The 21821-nt window shown below is 44.4% G+C and overlaps 1 protein-coding gene across 1 annotated transcript in view; it reads left to right on the forward strand.

Moving 5' to 3' along the window:
• The window catches only part of plxnd1 (plexin D1), a 52378-nt gene that overhangs the window by 10738 nt on the left and 19819 nt on the right, over positions 1-21821 (forward strand). The window contains exons 5-19 of the mRNA XM_035536129.2: positions 2132-2261; positions 3702-3879; positions 4131-4239; positions 6924-7023; positions 7782-7880; positions 9690-9782; positions 9973-10063; positions 10866-11023; positions 13193-13338; positions 14666-14771; positions 16576-16715; positions 16978-17154; positions 17336-17420; positions 17656-17922; positions 19370-19519. Coding sequence (XP_035392022.2) covers positions 2132-2261; positions 3702-3879; positions 4131-4239; positions 6924-7023; positions 7782-7880; positions 9690-9782; positions 9973-10063; positions 10866-11023; positions 13193-13338; positions 14666-14771; positions 16576-16715; positions 16978-17154; positions 17336-17420; positions 17656-17922; positions 19370-19519 — 2029 coding nt within the window. The remainder of the gene's footprint in view (positions 1-2131; positions 2262-3701; positions 3880-4130; positions 4240-6923; positions 7024-7781; positions 7881-9689; positions 9783-9972; positions 10064-10865; positions 11024-13192; positions 13339-14665; positions 14772-16575; positions 16716-16977; positions 17155-17335; positions 17421-17655; positions 17923-19369; positions 19520-21821) is intronic.

Below are 21821 nucleotides of genomic sequence, written 5' to 3' on the forward strand. Positions count from 1 at the left end.
AACAATACATTTTAGATTTTGATAAACAACCAGGCATTGTTCTGCTCAATAATGCATTTGTGGGAATGAAAGCTAATTTGGCTCCCACTAAATATTTGATGTGTTCTTGAAATAAAACAGGTCTAATCCATGCTCACTAAAGATCAGACCCCAGTAGACCTCCAGACCTTTGGAGCAGAAACACCTCTACTGTATGCACGCGTTGCTTTAGGGCCGAAACACCTCTACTGTGTGCATGCGCTGCTTAAGGGTGGATACACCTCTACTGTGTGCATGCGCTGCTTAAGGGTGGATACACCTCTACTGTGTGCATGCGTTGCTTTAGGGCGGAAACACCTCTACTGTGTGCATACGTTGCTTTAGGGCGGAAACACCTCTACTGTGTGCATGTGCTGCTTTAGGGCGGAAACACCTCTACTGTGTGCATGTGCTGATTTAGGGCGGACACACCTCTACTGTGTGCACGTACTGCTTTAAGGCGGAAACACCTCTTCTGTGTTCATGCGTTGCTTTTATGCAGAATTTCTGGAATTGGAATTCTGATATACTCACTAGTTTTAAGCCACATTAATTTAGCTTTTGTTTAGCTTTGGTTAGTTTGTTTCTTGAAGTTCTTTATGTGTAGCTATAAAATTCTCAAGCTAAATGCTTAGTGTGTCAGGGGGTGCTGAGTGTGTGTGTATTGTGTGTAGGGGATTTTTCAGCAGTGGCGGACATTCTATTTTTGGCAGCTAGTCTGACCTCATAGCTGTGGCTCTAAGCTCTTTTAAAAGTGCACACACACACACACACACACACACACACACACACACACACACACACACACACACACACACACTTTATAGGTTGTTTATTGACCTGTGGTTGGGTGTTGTACAAGTGACAGTACTGTATAAAACAGTAATAAAGTTGTGTAAGTAAGACAAGGGTTGTTGGGTTGTATCTGTAAAGACAGACAGTGTGTACACACACACATACACACATATTTATATATATATATATAAATACCTACATGCACATATATATGTGTGTGTGTGTGTGTGTGTGTATGTGCGTATGTATATATGTGTGTGTGTATATATGTATATGTGTATGTGTATCTATATATATATATATATATATATATATGTGTGTGTGTGTGTATGTATGTGTGTGTGTATGTATGTATGTATGTATGTATGTGCACAGACAAAATACCTTTCAGAAGGCAGTCACAAATAGTCAACATCAGGAACTTTGAGGTTTTCTTATACACATTAGCCACAAAACTAACTGCTCCTGTTTGTATATCAGCTTCACTGACTGATAAACCATACAAATATCTGTCAAATATTATGTAAATAGATTCTGATAGCAAACAGGCATAACAATGCATAATGTAAATATGCTAATTTAAATATGAATAAGTATGCCAGTGTGATTTTCTAAAAAAGCATTATTATGTATTTATTCAGTTGTGATATCAAGTGATATCAAGAACATTATGCATGGCGATCGGCTTTGGCTGCGTATCAGTGTGGGCAGTAGTCTAGTGTAATTTAAGGGCAGTGCGCCTGTGTGTGTGTGTGTGTGTGTGTGTGTGTGTGTGTGTGTGTGCGCGTGCGTGCGTGTGTGTGATGGGTAGTGTGGGAGAGTATGTGGTGTGGGTAGTGTGAAATGGTGCCGTGTGTCGGGAATGTTTGGAACATGAGTCATAATAAAAGACCTCTGTCTGGAAAGAGAATTCCATGTCTGATAGGCCTACTGTCCTCCAAACACATGCACACACACTTACACACAAACTCATATGGGCACATACATTCTCACAACATTCACACAACGCGCACACACACACACACACACACACACACACTTGCCCAAGTATAGATAAAGACTTGTCTTGTTAGCCTTTTTAACTGAATTAGCAGGACTCTGCTCTTAGTGCTAGAGGGGTCTGCCATCATGGGAATGTGTGTGAGAGGAATCTTACACACTCCTGCTGAAAATGATGTGCGGCCTGATTGTGTTCTAGACACTCCATCAGCTCTTTACACGACATTTAGAAAAGTGTCACTATTTGACTAATAGATGCATTAACTGTTCCTTCTGTGAAGCAGACTCAATTTCCCATAATCCACTCTCACCCCTGCAGGTGTTCCATTCAGAGGGAGTGCTCCAGTGGTGGGGTTAGCCGCTCGTGGATTAGCCTGAAGGAGGGGCCACAGCAGTGCCCTTCAATGACCTTTACTCCACCAGAGTTCAGTACAACCACAGACATTAAGGTACCCCAAACTCACCTCATCTTAAATCCAGACCGTCATATAAAAACACTTCCTCAAACAGTTTTTTTTTTTTTCTTCCCCTTTGGTGCAGCCTCTGAAATCAAGAGATGTGTAGATAAGGAGCTCCATACCTACATTAGGCTACCTCAGAGGCATATCTACATTAAGTCAAGTCAAATGTATTTATACAGCACTTTTTACAACAGTTGCTGTCACAAAGCAGCTTCACAAATGTCCAAGTCCAAGCCCCCAGTGAGCGAGCCAATGGGGACAGTGGCGAGGAAAAACTCCCTAGAGCACGAGGGAGAAAACTTGAGAGGAACCAAGACTCCTCCTCCGGCCGACAACAGACACTACAGTAGCAACAATATAAACAATAAGGAGCAGAACAAGTGCTGAAAGAGAGAGAGAAAGATAAATAATCCATAATAAAAATGAAAAATAAGCAAGCAATGTCTAGACAAGTTTTCTAGAAGTCCTAACCCGGTCCTGATGGTGTGCGTGTGTCTGAAACGCATCCTGCACGAGAACGTCCATCATGGGCAACAGAGAATTAGTTGGCTGGGGTGGAGGTGGGGTGGAGGTGGGGTGGGCTACAGCAGGGGATACTAGGGGTTGGGGGGAGGGGGCATGGCAGCTGAGACACGTTAGATTACCTTAGAGGCATAACTAGATTAGGCTTCCTCAGAGGTAAACTGCCTCAAACCTATGTATTTTAAAGCATCTTTGTCTCAGAATCTAAGGACTTCAGTGTCTCAATGCTTGGAAAACAAATTCCGTGTACTTGAAACGCTAAAAAATCTGCGTGCATGCTTAGTCCTGCGCGCAGAGTCTTAGCGATTTGTTGTGGGCAAGTAGGTCAGCGTCTGTCTGATGGATTCCCCAGCTGTCTGTCATTCAAGGCCACAGGAAATGGCTCCAGTCCAGCTTCAGCCCAAACAGGAAACAGGAAATAGGAAGCAGGCGCCACTGTTAGGAAGCGATCCACATGGATAACAATAGAACTCTGGGTGAAGAGAGAAAGGTTGTACAAACGTGTAGGCTCAGCTCTACGGACTCAACCCTTTAACTTTGATCTGTGATTGATTCTGCAAAGGAAGGCCCTGCCCTGCCTGTCATTTATTTACAAAGAATTGATTACTCCACCGAGCAGTGCTAGTATTCATTACTGTCACCTGTGCAATCACAATGATATATTGTTTGCAAATAATGAAATCTTCATGATAAAATAAACACACATGCACACACGCAGACACATACGCGCACGCACACACGCAAAAACAAAACAAAAATAAAACAGGAATGAGTAATGAAAGAAGTTCAAAAGTAATCACCAAAATCTGAAGGATCTTCTGTTTTATCTGTTTTTCTCTGTTTTGGTCTTTTTTAAAAATCTTTTCTCATTTTATTTTTTATTGTCTGTTACTTTTTCTCTATCAGAATGTGGGGATTTTGGTTAATGGAAGCATTCCTGACTTGGAAGGTCTTGGTCTCGAATGTGACTTTTGGGTCAACATGACAACGGTTGTCACGGGGCACCTGAATGATGGCCCTTCCAAAATTCAGACTTGCCCCTTGCCTTCTGCCGACCAATTTCCAAAGATTCCTGTGGAGAGGGGTAAGTCCTGAGGGGTTATTCTTAGTCAGTGCCTACATATACACGTGAGAGGTCACCGTGGACACAAATCGGATTCACTAATTTGCCAAACCTTTTTTTTTTTTTTTTTTAAGTCTTATTTGGGTTTGACTTCATTATATTTTAGAATATAATAACGTGTTAACGTTGCTCTGCAAAATTTCCTTCGGATTTCTGCCATGGTGTTCTGGGGGTGTGTGACTCTGTTTGTTGTTTGGACCACTTCTGTCTAGACCACATCTCTGTTCCCGTGGCGATCAAGGTGAAAGGCATCTCCGTGGTTTCAGGAAGACTCATCATCTATGACTGTGGAAGGACAGCAGATATCCATCCAAATACTGCGTGAGTGTCACACACACACACTGACACCTAATCTGTACTATTTGCCAGTGACTAGATCAGAGAATATTAACAAAATATGTTACACGTGTCAGACGTGCATACGTGTGTCAGAGAGTAAACAGACATTGAATGGTGTGAGACATTTTGCTGGGGTGAGAATAAGTTACAGGAAATGCCACAGGAAGCCCGGGGTAGGGCAGGCCATTTCATTTGGGTTGCCTCCTTGGCGGACTCTTGGCTTTTCATCACGTATCAAGAGTATCCCCAGTCCACCAATGCCCTCTGCAAAATGGCTGGTATTTGAACTTGGCAGTTTCAGTCATCCAGCACGTTTCTAGCAGAAGCTTAAAAACACGAAGACATCTGAGGCCGTGACATTTTCCTGAACTTTGGAAATGTTTTTGCACTTTTTTTTTTACCTTACTAATCGGTAATGTCACATGATGCATGTACTGGCAAACTGCAATTTTGTGGATTCTCTAGGCAACAAGGTATATTTTGGGGGGGTTTATGAAAAGTTAATATTGACGTTTGTGTCTATCTGTGCATTTGTGGACACGTAATGCAGGAAACAATGAAAATATTGTTCAGATTTATGTGATAGTAATTTCAACACATTTTAACATAGGATCAAGGCAGATACATGAAAACATTGTTAAAAAGAACAATAGTCAAGCTAGTTAATGATAGCGTGAAGGTGTGATTTGGCTTCCATATTTGCCATCAGTCGGTGTTCAAAGTATCAACTAAACTGGGAGCTGTGATCAGTCTTGGAATATGGGTTGCCCAGTGTGAAGCTGTTAGCACCAGCGGAATATGGGTTACCCAGTGTGGAGTGTGGTTTTGGAATGACACCTTAATGACCCCGAGCTGCTCTGTAACTACAGGTCGCTTCACAGATTTTCCCAACTGCCTTCTGCTCACACAAACCAACTTGGCACACATACCTACACACTCAAAACTTAATGCGTCATCTTGCATGCTTCATAGCAACTCTTACCACAACGGGTGTATTTCCTATTTAATGTCCAACTGCCTCAAAGTTTGTGTAAGTTTAATTTGCCCACATAGAAGAATTGATCCTGTGTGTGTGTGTGTGTGTGTGTGTGTGTGTGTGTGTGTGTGTGTGTGTGTGTGTGTGAAATACACTCCTGCACTTTTGAGTGGAATGTGTGTTTTGGGGTCTGAGTGGGTAGAGAGTTTGTGTGTGTGTGTGTGTGTCTGCAATACACTCCTGCACTTTTGAGTGGAATGTGTGTTTTGGGGTCTGAGTGGGTAGAGAGTTTGTGTGTGTGTCTGAAATACACTCCTGCACTTTTGAGTGGAATGTGTGTTTTGGGGTCTGAGTGGGTAGAGAGTTTGTGTGTGTGTGTGTGTGTAGTTGCTATTCTCCCACGGTCTCATTATGGCAGTTCCTAGGTGAATGGCTAATGACATTCAGACATTACAGTGACATGCATTCCGCACCACAGACTCTGGTAACTCTGAATCAGTTTCTCACAGCACATTACACGCACTCTCTCTCTCTCTCTCTCTCTCTCTCTCTCTCTCTCTCTCTCTCTCTCTCAGGCTATGTCAATCTCTCTGACTCTCACTGTCTCACTCACAGAGTGTCTCTGTCTTTCTTTGTCTATCTGTGTCTCTTTCTCTGGGTCATGAGGCTTGTTTCTCATGCTGACAGAAAAATAATTAGGAGTGTTTGTTTAACAAAAGCACTGAAGGAGTGCGTGTGTGTGTGTGTGTCAGAGAGAGAGAGAGAGAGAGAGAGAGATTTGTTATATGGTGTTGGTGTTAGCAGTAATGGCAGGAGAGGAAGAGAGAGAGAGAGATGGGGATGAAAAGAATAACTGCACTTCTGATAAGGTTTCCATGAGTGTTGTTACAGTCAGCCATGTTGCAGAACTTTCTCACAAGCGCGCACACACACACACACACACACACACACACACACACATATGCACTCAGCCTCCCATGAAGAGTGTGCACAACCCCCCACTCACCATCATAAAGCACTCAGCCTTATCATGAAGGGTGCTATCTCTCACAGCAGGAACATCTGTCGAGGCCCAGTGAGTCACACACCAACACACACGTGCACACTCGAGGTGGTGGAGTCTTGACTTTATCTTGAGTAAGCACACACTACATCTCTATCTGTCTCAGTAATGAATAGAGGGCTGAAGTAAGTGTTTATGGGGATGCTTCACTGCCTTTTCTCTTTGTGTGTGGGTGTGGGTGTGTGGGTGTGTGAGTGTGTCTGTGTGATAATCTAGATATGCTCAGCCTCCTTTGTTTGTGTGTGTGTGTGTGTGTGTGTGTGTCTGTGATAATCCAGACAAGTTTATCCCATCTGTTCTATATACTATGTTTATGTCTCCTGTTTCATGCTGCTAATAGAATGGTCATTTTTGGTGTGTGTGTGTGTTGCTGGGGGTGTGTGTGTTGCTGGGTGTAAAGGAATCTCCTCACACTTCCATTTGCCTCTTCTAGGAAATAATTCAACCTGGTATGACCTCTGCTCCCTGAAGTGTGTGTTTCATTCATGTGGGAGGTGTTGAATAGTGTGTAAATCTGATCTGTTAAGATATATTATAACCCTCTGGTAACTCTTTGTGTGTGTGTGTGTGTGTGTGTGTGTGTGTGTGTGTGTGTGTGTGTGTACACACATTTCGAACTTTGTCTAGATGTACGAGCTGTCTGAGCACTAAGTGGCGGTGTTACTGGGACCAGCAGAGCAACGCATGTATTTCAGATAAAGACAACGTCCAGGGTATGGTACTGGAGGTGAGCACTGTCAATCACCCCATTAACGAGTTACATGCTCACAACTCATGTGCTTTTAAACCAAGTCCACCAATCACAAAAATCACTCATATCGCTCATGCAAGGACAAAACAAGCTATTTGAACAGAACCGGACAGCCCTGGCGGCTAACAAACCCCCATCATTTGACTTAGAAAAATCAAATAGCTTTGTTAGAAAAAATCATGCACAAAAGACTGAGAATTGAGAAAGAAGAGGAAAAGATGATCCTGGCACTTTTGCAAATACTTATGGTAAAAGAAAGAGAGAACGAGTGAGGGAGAGACTCGTTCATGCCAGAAGCATATAGACTGATTCACAAATAAACAATGTCAAAGAAGCCCCAACAGAACAGACAGTGGCAGGGACCCTGAGCAGTAGCCAGTAATTTCAGAGGTGAAATGTGACAGCAACAGACTTGGGAAGGAGCTAAGGAGATATCGTGGCTCTTTTTACCTTCTAGGGGCAAGTTCTAAATCTCCTGCCCAGGCTGTTGACTTTTTGAATGCCAGTTGGGGGGCAAATTGCACCTCGCCTTTGCCTTGTTGGGGCAATGTTGGGACACGTAGGGTAGAGCGATCTTCAGACGGGCTGGTTAGCGCATCGTTTTCTCTCCGGTCAGCAAGCCCCGTCTTCTCCCATGTAGCCAAACAGGATGGCTGGGGGATTTTTGCAGCGGAAAGCACATGGCTATGCATTGTTTTCTGAGTCTTAATTCTGGTCTTTTTCCCATTACCCAGAATGCCGATGACTGCTCCCAAGTCATGGACAAGCAGTTCAGCCCTTGGCCTACAGGAAGCACCCAGGACATCACCCTTTACCTCAGTAATGTGGAGCAGGTAGGGGCCTTAGCAGTCACACTTCAGGATGAAAGTGCTAAAAGATCATAGGACCGAACCTACAGATGTCTGAGACACACTGGTATATGTTTCTAGGACAAGCTACTAAAGATTTTTAGAGGGCAGCCAAAGATCGCTCAAATTTCAGTGATGCAGATCTTGGCAGTGTGTATACTAGCGTGCCTATATGTGTATGCAGTGTACGGAGTGTACCTACTGAAGAGGCTCACTTATTTACATCATCATTTTAACTCAAGTGGATTCTTAGGTACTGCCCTTTCACACGTGTAAGAGTTATGTTATCTCAGGCGGCTACAGCAGATGTTGGTTTTCTGTTTCTTCTGTTGGAGTGTTTCATATGGTTTTTTGCATCTGAAGTTGCATCATAGTGTCCCGTCGTGTAGTTGCATCATAGTGTCCCGTCGTGTAGTTGCATCATAGTGTCCCGTCGTGTAGTTGCATCATAGTGTCCCGTCATGTAGTCTCTGTAGCCTCTACAGCTTCCCTGCCTTTTGCTTGCACTTTAATTATTTGCTATAACTAATAATAACCAACTGATTAGGCATGCATTCAGGTTAGCTGTGTGTGTGGGCTTGCTTGAAGCACATTCATGAAGCATATGTATTTTATATAGAAATGAGACCCTGCTTTATAGGGCATGTGCATAGATGCGCGCACGCACACACACACACACACACACACACACGTTCATGTGTGTACGTTCGTGCAGTCAAGGAGACTAAAAAAATCTTTTGAGTCTTAAGAGCACTAATGGTTTTCACTTGCACGCACACACACGCACGTACGCACGCACACACACACACACACACACACACACACACACACACACACACATACACAAACCCAACTTGAAACCACAGTCTATAATTTCCTGGTCACACCACCTCATGATTATGCCTGCAGTTTAGATTATGCAGACCTCTTCTTTAACTATGAGTTTGGTTTGGCCTGGGATGGATCTTTGAAAGCTTGAAAGCTAAAACAAATAATCAAAATTCTAAATCATTGATGTTTAAACTCTACATGTCATGCAAATATCATTGGGTTTGAAACCCCTGCTAGTGATCTGTGATTTGTGATCAGTGTTACCATAGGTGCTAGATATTTCATAGCACGACATGGCTGTAATATGCCTTTAGTGCAGTGCAGTTTCCTAACAGAGCAGTGAAACAAGCCCAGATCCGGGCGGCAGCGCGTCCGAAAAACGTGTCCCAGACAGTATGCTAACGACATACGATGGGATTACGTGAAGCAATCTAAAACCACAATATTCACATTATTCTCTCTCTCTTTTATAAATGGCGAAAACTGCGCCTTTCGGCGTCTATAATCCCCTTCACGTCCCTCCGAGGAGGTCTTGGCCGGTGCCGAACGCATGAGTAGGATTATGGCTTCCAGATGGATTCCTGCAGTGGGACGAATTACTTCATGTTTTAGAGGACAGGATGGAAACCGTGCACGGAGACTTGCCATGCTTAAAGATCGTGTTTAAGATGGGGATGCAGACTCGCCTGTGTGAGTGATGGTGTATGTCTGCAGAGCGCCGTACGGAATTACGTGAATTAGGGAAGCGGTAGTGGGGGTTAGTCCAGGGGGCTGTGGTCAGGGATCATGGAAGCTCAAATTCGGAACTATTGGAAGTTCTGAAAAGTCTGACTTAAGGGATGATGAGTCACTTTTGTTTGTGTTGTAATATTCTGGAGTGACTTTGTTCCCTTGGGGCTCCCAGATGTGGTTTGTAGTCATTTGTATGTATCTCTCTCTTTGTGTGTGTGCGTGCATGTGCAGGGTACAGAGCTAAACTGTGACTTCGGAACTGGGCGGTCGTACGAAGCTCACTGGCTGGATGGCCGGTCAGCTGTGAATTGCATGAGAGTGACAGTATGTTCAGCCAATCACGCATCTCCAAGAATCAACACACACACACACACTGCTCACTTTGTGGGGTTTACGATAAGCCAATCACAGACTCGCCCCATACCTGCCACTCCAAGGGAATGGAAGAATTGAATTGTGGAATGCCAGTAAACCACATGATTGACATGATGGACTCTTTTTTGTGTGTGTGTAGCTGAGCACCACAGAGAGAAGTGAGACATTCCAACTCAGACTTCAGAGGAGAGGACAAGATAAATATATAGACAGTCCAAAGCCAGTCACAGGTATTTACACACACACTCATAATACATACTGTACACAGTGAGAGAGCCACACAAGTAGCGAATGAGCTCAGCATGTCACCCTTCAGATGAACACGAACACACACACACACACACACACACACACACACACACACACACACACACACACACACACACACAGTGTTTAGCATACACCTCCCCCACTCACACACACATCTGTGCACGGGTGTCTCTTCTTTCCCGTCTTCCTTGACGTCTGCGCCCTCTCTCTCTCTCCCTCTCTCTCTCTCCCTCTCTCTCTCTCCCTCTCTCTCTCTGTTTCCACCTGTCTTTTGTTTTTGTCTGCTCCAAGAAAATGCATAAACTCCTTTTGTCATATTTCTCACTTCCTTTGCAAATGTTCTCCCTTTCTTTGTATATTTTGCGCGAAAATGCAAATCACTCTGTATATATCAGGGAACGAGCGGCCAGGTTTGGAATCCCGGCGTCTGCAGTGCTAACGGAGGGCACAGCTACGGGAGGTTGTCTACTGGCACTCCTCCTCCTCCTCCCTCTCTCTCTCTCTCTCTCTCTCTCCGCCGTCACGGAAAGTCCTTTCTGTCTCGCCTCTCTTCCCCTACAGATGGGAAGAGAGGAAGAAAGAAAGAGAAAATGAAAGAGAGAAAGAAAGAGAGAATTCATTGAATCCTGACTCAGTAGACTGACAAGGTTACTGGACAGATGGACTAATTTTGGATACCCCCTATCCTTCTCTCCCTCCCATCTGTTTTTCCAACCCTCTATCTCTCTCTCCCTCTCCATCTCTGCCCCCATCCCTCCATAGTGGAGGTATACAGCTGCAGTGGGGGCGATAGTGATTGCTCTCAGTGTTGGGGCCGAGAGCAGCAGGGGCACCTGTGCGCCTGGTGTGACAACAGCTGTCGTCCGCGACAACAGTGCCAGCCAATCGGACTGCAGTGTCCTGACCCCTCCGTCCACAAGGTAGGCCAGGCGTCCTACGTGCACGCAGGCAAATGCACACATATACAGCCATACACAAACACCCATATGCACACACATGGCAAAAATGTGTACACACACACACACACACACAGACAGACAGACTGTGAGGGGAGCAGAATGAGATTTAAGAGCAGGAAGTTGCTGCTTCATATTACAAAGCCACATGGTCTGTTGGAGATTAGCTCAGTCAGTTTATTTTAGATTTTGGAAAGACACACACACACACACACACACACAAACACTAGTACTCCAACACAAATGCCAACATGATTAAGGGACAACTTGGAACAACAAACCATAATATAGTACATGCATGTCTGTGCGTGCATACATGGACGCACACACGTGTGCACGCACACACACACACTGCAGTTGATGACTCACTTAGTGCTTGTAAGTCATCAGCTTGAACACTGGCCAGTGTTGCAGCAAGAGAGGGAATGAAAGGGAAACATGGCTCATGTGAAGTTCAGTCACTCTAAACGTTTCCTGCAGATAATACAGAAATTGAAAGCCCGTTTAACTGTCTGTGTGTGGGTGGCTGTGCGCGTGCACATGCACTCACGGGGCTGGTCTGAGTGCCGCCGTGGTGCCGCTGGCTCTGTTGAAATCCCCCCTGCTTGGACAGCCCGAAATAACAGACGTTAAAAAGCACCAGGAGACAGGAAAGAGCCAGGCTGGTGTGTGTGTGTGTGTGTGTGTGTGTGTGTGTGTGTGTGTGTGTGTGTGTGTGTGTGTGTGTGTGTGTGTGTGTGTGCGCGCGCGTACACACACTCATGCGCACACACCCAGACATTTTGACAGTAGGTGTATTGCTTTTCACACCCCACGCATAACCTTGAACATTAATGTTAATTAAACAAACACACAAGCAAAAAAAAACCCCACTGAAAACTATGGTTGACTCAGAGACACATGCAGAGAGAGCTCAAGAGAAAGTTGAAGAGAATAGTTAGAGGTAATGAGAGAGAGAGAGAGAGAGACAGAGAGAGGGTTAAAGAGAGAAAGAGACACAGAGAGAGAGGGGGAGAGGAAGAGAGAGACTTGTGTAAAGGATGGGTAAAGGAGCGTTTCCTGTTTTCATTTCCAGTTTCTCCCGAGCCTGGTTTGGCTCGGCCTGTTTGGCCTGCACCAGCGTGGAGAGTCGCTGCTTCACGCTCTCGGCTTGAAAATATCTGCAGAGAGACAAAAAAAAAAAAAGCTTGGATGACGAGATGAATAACGCTGAAGAGAGGGAGAAAATGGAAGTGCTAAATAAATCAATCTTCTCTAGATCACAGCAGTAGGGGTGTAAATGGAAAGAAAGAATTGCTCTGGGGACACATTAGGCACACAGCGATAATTGCTAACCTGGGAGTGTTAGCAGGCCTCAGTGCACACGTGTGTGTGTGTGTGTGTGTGTGTGTGTGTGTGTGTGTGTGTGTGTGTGTGTGTGTGTGAGAGTTGAAGTGTTTTTCTTCACATGTTCCAAATTCTGGACTTTCTCCTTTGCCACCTTGTCAAACATGAGTTTTCGAAGTGAACACTTTGTTTTCATGTGCTGCAAGTTTTGCGGAGAGAAACTTTAGAAGTTTTTGACCTGTCGCTTGCGAGTGTGAGATCCTTTCTTCAGCAACTCAACTGTCAGCTGCAAACCCCTGAACTTTACTAAGGCCCTTTATTCTTCCCAAGTCTTTAAAAATAGATACCCAAGCAGTCTGTGAGTCACACACACAAACACACACACCAATACAGTTATGTGTTTGATGGTGTGAGTAGTTCTAAGTTCCCATGACACACGTTGGCCATCAACCAGACCGTGGCTATGTGGGGGAAGTTTCCACGCCGGTGTGGGCGTGGCCAGTGTTGCCACAGCGATGTGAGGAAGTGCCTCGCATTGAGGATGGAAGGAAGGGTTAAGAAAAATGGGAAGAAGGAAGATGGAGGACAAGAAACAGAACAACAAAGAACCACAAATACAAATCGAAGACAAATCCCTCAATCTCTGCCTGCTACCTCTAAGCTTCCTTCTCAGGATCATGCAGTGAAGCTCTGAAAACAAACTGCTCAAAGCAGTTCGAACTAAGATACCAGTTAATCGCAACCACTTCCAGTCACGCCTGTTTAATTAGCCGGGCTAAATCTAGCATTCGGTTTCTGCTCCTGTAGATCCAGCCCCTGAATGGTCCGTTAGGGGGAGGAACACTTCTCACGGTGCAGGGAAGGAACCTTGGGCGTGGGTCTGCAGAGGTGAAGGTCACTATTGGGGATGTACCTTGCGACCTGCTGCCAGATCGCTACACTGTTTCAACCGAGTGAGTCCCCTATACACACACATACGCACACACACACGCACACACAGCATGTGACAATGCAAATCTCTTACACAAACTACAAGCAAGTTCAGAAAACTTTTTTTGTATTTTGCTGTAAAGTGAAATGATTTAGAAAAGGTCCTTAACCCAGTAAGGGCAGGTGTTTCAGCTTTACATGTCCGACATTACAAGGCTGTGTCGTTTGGAAAAAAGTGTAGATTCACTTACAAAAGCCTGGTGGTATATTATCAATCATGAACACAAAAACCACTGGAAGGAAACATCTTCCTTACATTTGTAGAACACACAACATGGCGGCTTTCACCTTCCTGTTGACATTTTGCCCCAAAGTGTCCCAGCGAATCTGATTTTATGGAGCTGATGGAGCTGTGTGGTTGGCTGACTCGTTTAAGGTGGTGATGGTAGTTTTGGTCTCCATATAGAAGTGAACCCAGCCAAATGGAACTTCCCAAGCCTGCCATCATCACACACAGTCTGAAGTTGTAACACCCTAACACCTGTGTGTCTGCCCAGCCAGGGCTTTTCTGGTTACAGGTGTTCACTTTCTATCCCACAGTGTATTCTAAACAACATATCAAGGAAGAAAGTTGGTAAAATAGTTAGACTTAAATAGTTATTCAAACCAAAGCAAAAGACACTAGAAAACCCAAAAAATGCAGAATGCTGGTTTATTTGGTCAGGTGGCAACTATACCTTGCCAGCTGATAAGAAGATATATAAAACAGACACATTTTCTTGTCAGTTGGCAAGTTATAGTTGCCACCTGACCAAATAAACCAGCATTCTGCAACTGTGTGCATTTGGCAGTGCATATACCAGTAGTCAGGGTACCCCAGTGTATTACTGAATCATACTGGTATTTGCCAACTTGCAGCTGTGTAAATGTGTACACACACACACACACACACACACACACACACACACACACACACACACACACACACAACTAGCCTAGTGCTTTCTTAGTGCAGTTGGGACTGAGGTCATTGTCTTAATTAGTCTGTTTCAGGATTTTAAATATACAAAGACCCCTCCCTTGTCTGTCATAAATGTGTGTGTGTGTGTGTGTGTGTGTGTGTGTGTGTGTATACTGGGATTTTTTGTTATAAGTAAGTTTGTAATTTCCTGTTCTCCTTGCTTGGGTATATCCTGCTTGTATTTGAAGAGTATATGGCTTTAGAGTACATTTATAGTGTAAATGCCTGTTTGAGTTCTTTAAGGAAATCTAAAGTTTGAAACTTTTCAGCATGTTGAAAAGTTAGCATTAGTTATTGTGTGTGTGTGTGTGTGTGTGTGTTTGGTTTAGGTTGGTGTGTAAGACTGGGGCCTCTTCAAAAGTAGCGTCGAACAAGGTTGAAGTCAGAGTTAATGGAAATGCAATGGGTCATTCAAAGGAGGCCTTTTCATATGTGGTAAGCACTTCCTATTTGTGTCTCTTCCTCTCTGCCTTGTTCTGTCAGTATTGTGTCCTCACAGTCAGTGTTCATTTTTCAGTCCCTGTCTGGTGTCATCGCTGGACACCTGACACTCCTTATTTCCTTCATCCATGTCTCAGGCCTCGGCAACGTCTCTATCTCCATCTCTCTCTCTCTCCCTCCCTCTTTCCCATTCTCACTCTCTCTCTGTCCTGGTGTGTGTATTTGGTAATCACAGCATGTGTGCAGCATGTGTGCCCCTGTGCTAAACACATAAATGCTGATGATATTGAGGCACAATAACATGTTTGAAAAGTCCAAAGAAAAATACAGTCCTCTGTCTGCGTGTGCGTGCGCGTGTGCGTGTGTGTGTGTGTGTGTGTGTGTGTGTGTGTGTGTGTGTTGCTAAAACAAAGGTCGCTACTCATAGCCTGGCCGAAGCCTTCCACTCATGCTCAGGCCCGACCCGAGAAGCCGGCCCAGTAGGAGCCTCGAGCACCGGGGCCGTTGGCTGAACCCGTGGCCCCTGCTCCGCTTCACCCCTCCTTTCTCACACTGAAGCATCCACATAGCCACATGGAATTTCCCTACACAAAGGAAGCTGATCTCCGATCAGTTTGACTTTGGCTTCGATGGGGAAGGGTACCGCTGAGTCTGACCTGAGCTCAGAATCTCCAGAGCTCAGGCTGAGCTTGTTTATTCGTTATCGAGGGAAGAGGGGATTTCTCCGGCATTGTTATACTGGAACATTTCATATGCGGTCTGGTGGTCGGAGTGAATCACTTGGTGGATCCCAGCATGAGGTTGCTGGATGTGCAGTGTGTGTGTGTGTGTGTGTGTGTGTGTTGCGTGTAATTCCCTTTGGTGCTACGCTCAAACACAGTCTACTGATTATGGAGAGAGAGGAGGAAAGGAAGAGGTGGCTGAGCAGAGAAGAGGATGTAAGCCTCTTTCCTTGAGCTCAGGAAACATCTGGATTAGTGACCTGCTCCACACACACTCGCACGTCTCTTCCTCCTTCTCGTTCAGAGGGTTTGCAGTGGCAATATGTTTTTACATCCTCATTCACACAAACATGCACACATGCACGCACACGGGGACACACATACACACACAGGTTTTGCCAGAACATTTAGCTTGGAAATCATGCGATTTCGTTCGGCTGTTTGAGTTTCCTTCATGTTTGTTTGCCTAAGTAAGATCTCGAGAAGATATATGCCAGAAGATATCTTTTTTCTGAAAGGATTGTGTGTGTTTGTGTGTTTGTGTGTGTGTGTGTGTGTGCGCGCGTACATAAGTATGTGATATTTGAACATCTGCATCCTTGGCATGAGACCTTCACAGCATGTTGATTTTGAGTGACATCATAGACCAGCACCATGGACACTAAGGATGTTTTCTGTCAAGCAGTGATTATTTGATCAGAGTAAAACCTTCAAAAACACAAAGGCAGGCGCACACACACACACTGAAGGCTCACTAGGTAATAGCTCATCTGTTGCTTCATGTGTTTTTCCTAATTACTTTATTTCAAGTCACAATTTTTCTGTCTAATTCATTTCTGTGTTTTTCTCTTCTGTTTTATCTCTCTGTGGTTTCTTTTAATGTCTTTGTTTCTGTGGTTTTGTGATTGGCCACACCTACTTTCTGTCGTGCTACTCCTGGTCTTACCTCGTCTCCTCTTCTTTAGCCTGTTCATACTGCACCATACTTAATCGTGTAAGAGCCATTGGTTTAAAAGAGAGAAGTGCAAGTGTAACTGCCAGGCTCACATAGTAACACCCCCCCCCCCCCCCCGCAGGAGCCCAAGCTGGATGACCTGATGCCCAGATATGGGCCCCTGGCTGGGGGCACCCGACTCACCATCAGGGGTGCATCCCTGAAGGCTGGATCGGCTGTTAAAGTAAAGGTTAATGCCACTCAGGACTGTGAAATTGACAGGTGAGATTGGGTTTTTTTTGTGTGTGTGTGTATTAAGAACAAAGAGAGTTGGCTATGCATAAAGGTGTGGGGAATGTTGTGGGAAGGTGCTTATGGTATGTGTGTGTGTGTGTGTGTGTGTGTGTGTGTGTGTGTGTGTGCGCGCACGCGTATAGTGCTTCAATATGTATTATTATGCTACAGCTATATTACTTATTATAGAAAGCTATCCATTCTATAACCATGACACTGATGACATGACATCTGCTTCTTTGTTTCACAGGCTATCAGGTGATGTCATCGAGTGTGTGATGCCACGAGCCGTGCCTGATTTTGCAGACAACGTGACTGTGTGTGTGGAGTATGACGGCATGCCATGTGAGAGGCGTCTCAGCGGCGTGTTCTTCTATGAAAAAAATCCCACAATCAGCACTGTTAAACCTAACAAAAGCTACCTCAGGTGAGATCCACATACAGCATGCGCACACACACACACTCTCTCACACACACACACACACACACACACACACACACACACACCTATACACACGCTCCACTGCAAACAGAATCTGCAAGCACACTAGGAAGATTCAGTTGCTGAAATCTGTGTATAAATCTGTGTGTGTGGGTGTGTGTCTCAGTGGTGGGCGTCTTATCTCCGTGATTGGTCAAAGTTTTCATCTGGTCCAGACAGCCAGAATGGATGTGATGGGCATTGGCGAAATAGTAAGAGGCTATTTGTTTGTGTTGACAAATAATAATAAATAACAACAAAATATCAGTTTCTCCTTTAAAGTGAGATTTTGATCATTTGTATAGTCAATTATATGTACTGTACATTATCCATATGAGAATCTACAATAGTGTGGAAAACCTGGTTTTTGAAAGATGGAAGCTATTGGTTATATGTTTAATTAGTCAAGCAGAGTCATGTGACTTGCATGTGCTTTCTGATTGGCAGGTTTGCTCTATCCCATCGTCTACTCTTATTCTCTGCCGCTCCCCTGCTGCCGGCCAATCCCAGCAGGTCGTAGCCCAGTTCTACTTGAATGGGATTTTGTACAGAGGGGATGGCCACACCTCCTCTGGGCTGGCCCTGGATGAGGAGGAGGAGTCACACGGAGGCCACTTCCTGTTTGAGTATGTTGAGGACCCTCAATTTTATACAGCCAACAAGGAGAAACTTATCAAGCATCATCCTGGAGAACCTCTTACACTTATCATAAATGTGAGTGCAACCGTGTGTGCGTGCTTGTGCGCCAGGAAGCCACCAGGACATGTGGCCCTGTGGCCTAGTCTGCATCTTAAGGGGTTCAACAGGAAGTCCGCAGCAGGGGATGGCAGTGTGTACGTCCTGTAGAAGACTGGAGGGATGAGGGAGGGTGGAGGAGGGATGAGGGAGGGTGGAGGAGGGCTTTGAATGGAGCGGTGCATTCCAACAGAGGTGCATTAGAGGTGGAGCAGGGACAGTGGCTTCCTTCAGCATGGCTACTACTTAACTTCCTTTCACTAATCACTAAAACAGGTGCCTCAAGATGACTGGGAGGCTCTGTGTGTGTGTGTGTGTGTGTGTGTGTGTGTGTGTGTGTGTGTGTGTGTGTGTGTGTGTGTGTGTCACATGCATAAGCTCATGCATATCACAGACAGAATGTACAAAGTGACTCTCACCGATGTGCATGTGGTGGGGCTATAACTAGCAACGGAAAGAGTGTGTGTGTGTGTGTGGGAGAGAAAGAGGGAATTTGTTTACTTGGTTCCAGTTTTGATTTTACTGGAATGTGGAGGTCATTTAATGCATTCCTGTTCTGACTCAGAGAAACCTGATGGAAATATGCATGTTTTCTCTCTGTGCTTCAAAACACATCAGTGAGTATTTGTGTATGCCTGTGTATGTGTTTTTGCACATGCAAATAAGTTCCTAAGGAAGAAAAATAAACTAGGAAATGGGGAAGTTTTTTTTGTGTGTGTGTGTATGAGGAAGTGTTTGTTGATGGGTGGTTTTTACAAGGAAAGGGACACAACCCCTAGAGTTTAATCAGAGCTTAGAGAAACTTTTCCTATGTAAACACTGTCCCATCCCTCTCTCTCTCTCTCTCTCTCTCTCTCTCTCTCTCTCTCTCTCTCTCTCACACACACACACACACAATAGACGCTACCTGCCATACATTCATACAAAAATACACGACAGGTATCATTTTTTTCTCACCACCGTCGCACTGCATTGCACAGTAGAGCCTCTAAACCTGGATTCCCTTTTATAGCTGATTTCTGTAAAGCTGCTTTATGACACAACCTGTTATAAGAAGCATTATACAAATACAGCTGCCTCAAATTGAACCTTTTTGGTTCACTTGTCCTATGGGTTTACATAGAATAGAATTAGATAGGCACAAAATTGCATTTGTTACTATGCACAATTGGTCAGCCATGCCCTACCCCATTCATAATTGGTCAGTATTATGTCTGTGCTGGACCAATCACAGCACAGCAGTGACGCATGGATAACAGCTCCAGGCTACAGTCCAAACCTAATAGGCCTTTCTTATGAATAAATGCATGGAATTAAAATAGTTATCAGTGTTAATCGCAAACATTGCTATTAACTGACTAACTTTAATTTCTGGCTGAAGTACTGCTTTAACATAATTGTTTTCTTTTCTTTTGCTGCAAAACAGAAAGGACCCAGCGAGCTGGACCTGACCGAGGACGAATACTCTGTTATGATTGGGTCCGATCGCTGTGACATCAGCTTCAATAACAAGCAGATGTTCCACTGTACCATCAACAGAACTCTGAGCTTCAGGACCGGTGACCTGCCCGTCACTGTGAGTTCACCTTGGTTCCTCTCCTCAAAGCTTCGCTGTATTGTTCATTTTTAATTTCAAAACTATGACTGAAGAGGATTTGAGAAAAGGAAAACGTCTCCTGTGACTGTCCTGCTCTGTGTTATCAGCAGCTAAAATATCAACGCAGTGCATATTAACATATTAACCAATCAGAAAGATTCTCTACAAGGAGCCAATCCCCACCTCTGCTTGTGAAAGGGCGGGGCTTTGGAGAGACGTTTGAAAGGAGGGTGTGGCTAAGTCTGGCAGAAGCTAGCGAGAACTACAAATAGGACTACAAACAGCACTTCCAGTAGTTTTAAACTACGTCACCCAGTTCTTCCTGTGTTTCTGAACTACAAAAAAACAGATACACCAGACAGCTGTGAAAAATAACAACACTATATAATATAATATCACTATATTTTTGTGTATATATAATATAATTGGTATTATATTGATAAATGGAGCTATTCCTGCAGTGGATCTGATATGGAGGGAAATATACTACTGTCTTGCTGTCTTAATGAACCTTAAAAGCGAAGCTGTTCTTGTTTTCAGGGGAAAAAATGTTATGAAGGTAACTCAACAAGAGCCTTGTTTGACATGGGTTTAAAAACATGTACTCCACTGCAACAGCACTTCCAAAAAGCCACTTATTCATCACGCGCAATAGGGCCTTTTTCCACTGTTGCTTTGCGAATCATTATAGATAAAAATGTATGTTGCCTCAGTTGTTTGACAAATGTATTCTGTTGTCATGTCAGAAACTGAAAGAAAAGTTTCTCTGTCAGAGCAATGGCCAACAAGTGATAGATGCAATATCTCCAGCTCATTAATGTGAGTCAGATGAGCACCCCCATGAAGTAACTGTGGTACCAGCAGCAGTAACAGAATCTATGGTACCCATGTGCCCTCTGTGAAAAGCGCTACACTCGATGCTTTTATACGCCACAAAAGCCCCCAGGAAGAAGCCCGCATCAGGCGTAAAGAGTTGCTTTCAGTGGCACGCGGGCGTAGAGACGCTCCCACACGTACACGCACACTCAGGCTGCATCGCCATGTCCCATCGTGCTTTAGTGAGCTGCAGGACAGGACACGGCACAATAGTGAACCCATGCCACAGTCCTGTGCGTGAGAGGCAGGAAGCAGACCCGAAAGAGTCTCGCCACTGTTTTGACTCGCAAACTGATTTCAACATCAAAATAAGAGTTAATCAAGGCCCCGCCAGCTGCTTGATATCAAGGCTTTTCTGTGTGTGCACGTATGTGTTTGTGTCTCAGTGCCTGTATGTTTAGACTTATTAGGGAGAGCCCAACAGCTATATTTATCCCTGACTAGGCTAGCCACTGATAATGTTGATGAGAGAGAGAGAGAGAGAGAGAGCTTTTTAATTTGATGTTACTGTTATTTATTTGAATACTTTTATTACTGTCGCTATTATTGGTTAATTGCCATTAGCTCCATAGCTGCTATTACTTCAGCTTTAAATGTGTTTTGGCAACAATGTATTTACAACAGTCATGCCAATAAAGCTAAATTAAACTGAAATGAGAAAGAGGGAGGGAGGTAGAGAGAGGGAGAGGTGGAGTAGACGGCAGGGGAAACTGCTGTTTACTCGGCTCGCAGTCTCGCTCTGTGGACACGAGCGAGCAAACAAACCTGAGAGAACTGGTAGAGATGTGAGGGTCAGAGGTCGAGTGAAAACTCATAAGATAGGCAGAGTGTTCCTGGGAATGCCCAACTCAGCAAAGTAGACACACACACACACACACACAGAGTTGTGGGAAAGTCCTGGGGTTGTAGTTCCTTTCTTACTGTGTGCAGTACACCCATTGCTAGAGAATGTTCTAGAAGATTAACATGGGTTTTGTGCCTCCTGCTTGGTATTTGATGGTTCTTTTTTTTTTTTTTGGCTATTTATAAGTATGTGTGAGAAATATATGTAGTTTCTCTCTCTCTCTGTCTGTGTGGGTATGTGTGTGTGTGTGTGTGTGTGTGTGTGAGAGAGAGAGAGAGAGCGAGAGTGTGAGAGAATGATAAAGAGCAATTATTGGCTGAAGATCAGGATAACTCCTTTTTCGCTCACTTTGTGTGTGTGTGTGTGTGTGTGTGTGTGTGTGTGTGTGTGTGTGTGTGTGTGTGTGTGTGTGTGTGTGTGTGTGTGTGTGTGTGTGTGATTCAGGGATGTTTGTTTAAGACAGTCAGGATGGCAAAATAGATTTCAGCATTTCTGGAAAACATGTATGCATGAGTGTTGCAATGGCTGTTGGAGAAAAATCATACCAGTTTTGGAAACTAC

This window comes from Electrophorus electricus, chromosome 20 (genome assembly GCF_041902795.1).
Source record: "Electrophorus electricus isolate QZ-2024a chromosome 20, ASM4190279v1, whole genome shotgun sequence".
Taxonomy (NCBI): Eukaryota; Metazoa; Chordata; class Actinopteri; order Gymnotiformes; family Gymnotidae; genus Electrophorus; species Electrophorus electricus.